This window comes from Centruroides sculpturatus, unplaced genomic scaffold (assembly GCF_000671375.1).
Source record: "Centruroides sculpturatus isolate CEXI.00-Female unplaced genomic scaffold, Cexi_2.0 scaffold90, whole genome shotgun sequence".
NCBI lineage: Eukaryota > Metazoa > Arthropoda > Arachnida > Scorpiones > Buthidae > Centruroides > Centruroides sculpturatus.
Window position 1 is genome coordinate 459342 of NW_019384353.1, and position 5119 is coordinate 464460.

Sequence of the window (5119 nt, forward strand, 5' to 3'; positions counted from 1 at the left end):
CATAAGAATATAAATAATTATATTAATATATAAAAAATATTAAGAAAAATAAATACCATTAATTAGTCATATTAAACACTTTTTGGTTGTTACATTTTTCCTAAAATAGAACCTTATTTTTAATCACCATATATATATACCAGCAGTAATATTTTTAAAAAAAGAACACTGGTTATATAATTAACTAACTTTTTTATGCTACTTAAACATAAATAGTATTTAATTAATTAATGACAAAAATCTGTTGGAATTTAATAAGTTTCTCAGTATTTTCAGGCAATGAAACCCATTGTTAAGTGCTACACAAATGTTAAAAATACTTGATAAATCATTGAAGTTGAACTCCAATAAAACATAGTTTTGTCACAATTTAAAGAATTTAATGTTGTTTTCACTGTTTATAAATAGTGTTCATCTAAATTCTGCATTAATCATTTGCATATTTTTAAATAAATGAGATATTTTGTTCTTTCATACACATTGAGTCTACTATAAACTACTTTCATATAAAATTTCATTTAATTCATAATTTTTCAAATATTTAAAACTTTCAGAATTCTTACTAAATTTCTCACAAGTTAAAATTTAATGTTTTCTAACAGAAATTAATTATTAAAAAACAAACCCTGTAAACAAAACTTTGTAGATTACAAGATTTCTTAAGAATTTTTTCCAATTATAAAGATAATTTTTGAAATTATTTAATAATTTATAAAATTAAAAACTATACTGTTAAATGAAAACATCAAATTCATCTAAACAAATTTGATGTTAACAAATTTGATTTAAAGATTTGTACAGTAATATTAACAGCAGAGGTAAATTTTCTAATGAATTACAATATGAAATGAAACACACATGGCATGTATCCAAAGATTTTGCAAGCATGACATTGAGAAATATTTTTCCATCTTTTACTTAAATATGATTAAATATTAATAAATTTAAAAAGCTGCTTTATTGAAGCTTTAAATTTATTAAGAAATGGGAGTTTATTCATTATTGTAACTAAATATCATTGTCAATTAAATAAAGGAGTAAAGAATAACAAATTTGATATAAAATATAGATACCTAGTATTGTATTTTGCAAAGAAAGCATGAAACTGAAAGTATCAAAGAACTTTCTAGTAAAAAATAAAACAAATCTATTAAAAAACAAAAGGTCATTACTTTTCTCTGTAAATTATGCAAGTATTGTAAATACTTGTATAAGTAATTTATCAATGTTAATATATTTTAATATAAAATATACCAAAGAATTGTATAAAACATAACATCACATTCAAATGTCATAAAAATAGCTTCAAAGTTTCAATAATCCAAGAAATGTATACTAATCCTAAAAGCAGAGTGTCATAAAGTGATTTATTGTTTCTACATTCCATACTGAGTTTTTAAATATTAAACATATTAATTTTTACTGAAAGTAATTTATTTGACAGTGGTGCATTATCCTATGGGCAAAAAGGGCAATTCCCAGGCAAACCAATCTTTTATAAACTCATCACTGTAGTAAGTATATCAAAATTTAAATTTGGCACCAGATCTGGGAATCCTAGATTGCCAGTGTGGTGATAACCTCTGGAGGGTTAAGTTTGGTGCTATGTTAAAAAATGAATGAGGAAACTAGGGTACTCCCCTCAAAGAAAAATGTCTTAAGTCAACACTGTACATGAAGCCCCCTAATTCAAATTTGCCTGGGCTCAAGAAGCTATAATTCAAAACTATTATTTGAAATACAAAGTGGCAATGTGACTGGAAATTTAATACTTTATTATGCTTATTGGGCTTCAATTTAAATAAATTGTAGACCTATAAGTTCCCATTATCATACCTCTTTCCAAAATCTTGAGAATGGTTAGATAAATGAAATTCAAGACCAGATATGGAAAGCTTAGGGGTAGGAGGCCCTGATTAATTATACATGAACTTCCAGTATAGACTGGAAGTCATGTGATTTAAATTCAAAAATTTTCCTCTGAAAGGAGTTAGTTATATGACCAGCACAACTGCATTGCTAATGGAGAAGTATGATGTACAGAGGAAGATACTACAATACTAATTTGAGGTGGAAAGCATATATAAATTAGATTAATTAAAAATATGATTAAAAATTGTAACCTGGCACTGTGACAATATTACAATAAAATAATTGTCTAAAATGTTAGCAATTTTCTGGAAATCTTAGTTTATTTAAATAAAATATACAGTATCCTCTCCATTAACCAGAACCAACTGTAATAAAAAAATCAAGGAAATAATATTTTAAATAAAACTTAAAATAAAATCAATTTCTAATGGAAATGTAAGTTTAAATTTTGCCTACTGTGCCTTGAGTAAGCCCCACACTTCATTTGTCTCCCATTGAAATTTAATTAAAATTGTACATGGCATTCACAAAGCTGTTTTTATACCATAACTATGTTATCTTAAGTTTGTCTTTATTTGTCTTAATTGGACTGTAATTTTCAAATTGTCTGTCCGTGTCTGTCCATCCTTCATTAATCTTGAGAATGGAGATAGATAGATGATAATAAAGACCAGATACGAAAAGCCCAATTAACTACATACAAACTTCCAGTCTGGATCAGAAGTCATATAATTTCAATTCAAAATTTTCTTAAGAATGGAGTTACATAGATGAAAACCGAGAACAGATACGGAAAGCTTAGAAGCCAGAGGCCCCAATTAACTATACACGAACTTCCAGCGCAGACTATAAGTCATGCAGTTTTTTAAATTAAATGACGATTAAAAAACATGCAGCCTGGCATCGTGACGACATAACAACAAATGACCGCTCATTTACTTTTAATTAGCATTCAATCTTAATATCAAGTCATTACAGAGTTTATGGTATGTTACGTTTTAGCATAGGATATAGTATTAGTTAGGTCTATTTTTAATAGTAACTCTCAAGGACCCAGAAACTACAAATGCATTTCCTCGTCAAGTGGCTAAGTACACAAGCCAACGACATACAGTAGAGTCTCGCCAGTCTGGACTAATTGGGACCGAGCCCCGTTCGGATTAGCAGATTTTTGGATTAGCCGAATAAGTGAAATAATGCAGAAGCAAGCAGTAAAACAGATCCAGTTTATATAGATCCGACACCATCAACAACGAAAGTATAAAGAAATTGGCACTTTTCCAAATAATCGCCATTCCGTTCAATGCAAGCGGCGAGCCGTGGCACAAGAGGAGGGCAAAGCTTCTTTATGCCCTCCTCGAAGAACTCTCCCGCCAGCGTTTCTGTGTCTCGTATAAGAGAGTTCTGGAGAGTTGTGGAAACATCACAGAAATTTCATCCACCGTCAATCGGCAGCACTAGAGTTTGGTTTGGACAAGGCCATAATAACCAACAGGAAAAAAAATCGTGCAAAGATCGAGCAGTTTTGTGCCTCTACTTCAGAAGTCCATTGAAAATTGACAAACGGCAAGGCCCTCAACATTTGACATTTGACCTTGACGAAGCCTTGTGGTTCACTCAGAAAAGAAAAAGGGGAAACCTAAAAGGAAACACCCCTACGTGAACCTCTCGTAAGAGAAAATTTTCTCTCCGCCGACCGAAACATGTTCGGATTAGCAGAGATTGGACTAGCGGGACTCTAATGCGGTTAGTTTCATAGGTAACGATCTATGTCATTGGTTTCTCCGTTTAACCGGCATCTATCAATTCCCACGATGCAGTTAACCGAGAGTCTACTGTATATATATTTACAGGCAGTATTTTTGTATACATTTTACTTAAAAGAATCTACTGTTGATAAAAACTTCCATACATTTAAATTAAATGTGTTAAATTATTATAAATTTAGGCAAAATATATTTACCACATTTATGACGAAACAGCTTCTTGTTTACAAACATTTCATCATTTCTTGCTTGCACGGACTCTTTATATTATTATTAACCTTTCTTTAATTATTATTATTATCATCATCCTTCCAAGGAAAAGACATGTTTATAATTAAATTCGCGAGATTTATAAACAGCATATCTGCACGTAAGGATGTTTTTATCATAAGAGTAACGTTAACATCTTATTTTTAGACCGTTGCAGCCGAATGTCAAGCGACATCTCCCATCGTCTTTTTTTTTTTTTCTTTTAATCGATATCTACGAACCTCATTAATCTTTTTGAATCGATTTTAATAAGTCTTAAAATGTTTATATAATATTGGAAAGATATATAAATATTAAACAAAGCTTGAAACTTTCTTTACCGATGAGCCAATTGGACCGCGGTGACGCCAACTTAGGAGTTCCCATAAATTTAGCGGGAAATCAGCAGAATTAGAAAAATATAGAGGGAAAATGTAAAGTATCCTCATATCGGGTTTTTTAAAACTCTTTTCGCCCTGGGGCACTAAAAGAGCCTTTTTTTAGCAAGCCCATTATGAGTTCTGCCAGGCCCACAAGGGGGCGGCTGGATATTGAGGGACGGGGGCCGATATATCCGGTCGGATCAACCCCGGAATTCAATACCGGGTCCCTCAGAGTGATATGCTGCCATCTTGACCGCTCGGCCGTCCGGCCATCTCCCCATATTGGTTAGAAGAATTTCGGTTACGAATAAGAACTTCCAAAAGTTACACGACACAAGATTGTTGTCGCGGCGAGATCCGGATCGAGTTGATTCATCACATGGACCGTTTATTTTGAAAGTGGTGTAAGTCCATTTTTTCTTCTTTCGAGATATTTAAACATTTGCATTTTAGTTGATTCAAAAATATAAACAAAGTGTACTAAGTTTGACAATGTTTCTATGACTTTAGAAATATGTAAGTTGATTGCATAAAGACTTCTATGTGAATTTATCCAAACTAATATATTCTTTCTGGGCCATAAATGGACTTACACCACTTTCATAATTACTAAACTGTAAAATTCATTAAATTTCTATTATGTAAAACTCAATGTCACTTGAAACACATTGCGTTTTATTCTGATTTTGTTCATATATAATAACAAGAAATAAAATAGTATTGTTTATTCTGAACATTAAAAATATTTACTTATTGTTAAACTATTTTATGATAAATTTATCATTATTATGAGCTTACCATTAGACACTGCTTTTCATTTAGATTCATTACATGGATTTTTTTCTAGTC

The 5119-nt window shown here is 30.9% G+C and overlaps 1 protein-coding gene across 5 annotated transcripts in view; it reads right to left on the reverse strand.

Moving 5' to 3' along the window:
- Window positions 1-4349, reverse strand: part of LOC111638843 (diacylglycerol kinase epsilon-like) — a 48256-nt gene extending 43907 nt beyond the window's left edge. For 2 of the 5 annotated variants that reach the window (XM_023384603.1, XM_023384618.1), the window contains exon 1: window positions 3836-4341. In XM_023384603.1, the coding sequence (XP_023240371.1) occupies window positions 3836-3872 (37 nt within the window). In that variant the 5' untranslated portion in view covers window positions 3873-4341. Of the gene's footprint in view, window positions 1-3835 lie in introns of all 5 variants that reach the window. The other 3 variants (XM_023384611.1, XM_023384623.1, XM_023384633.1) reach the window with 3 other exon arrangements.
- Window positions 4350-5119: the final 770 nt, after the last annotated feature.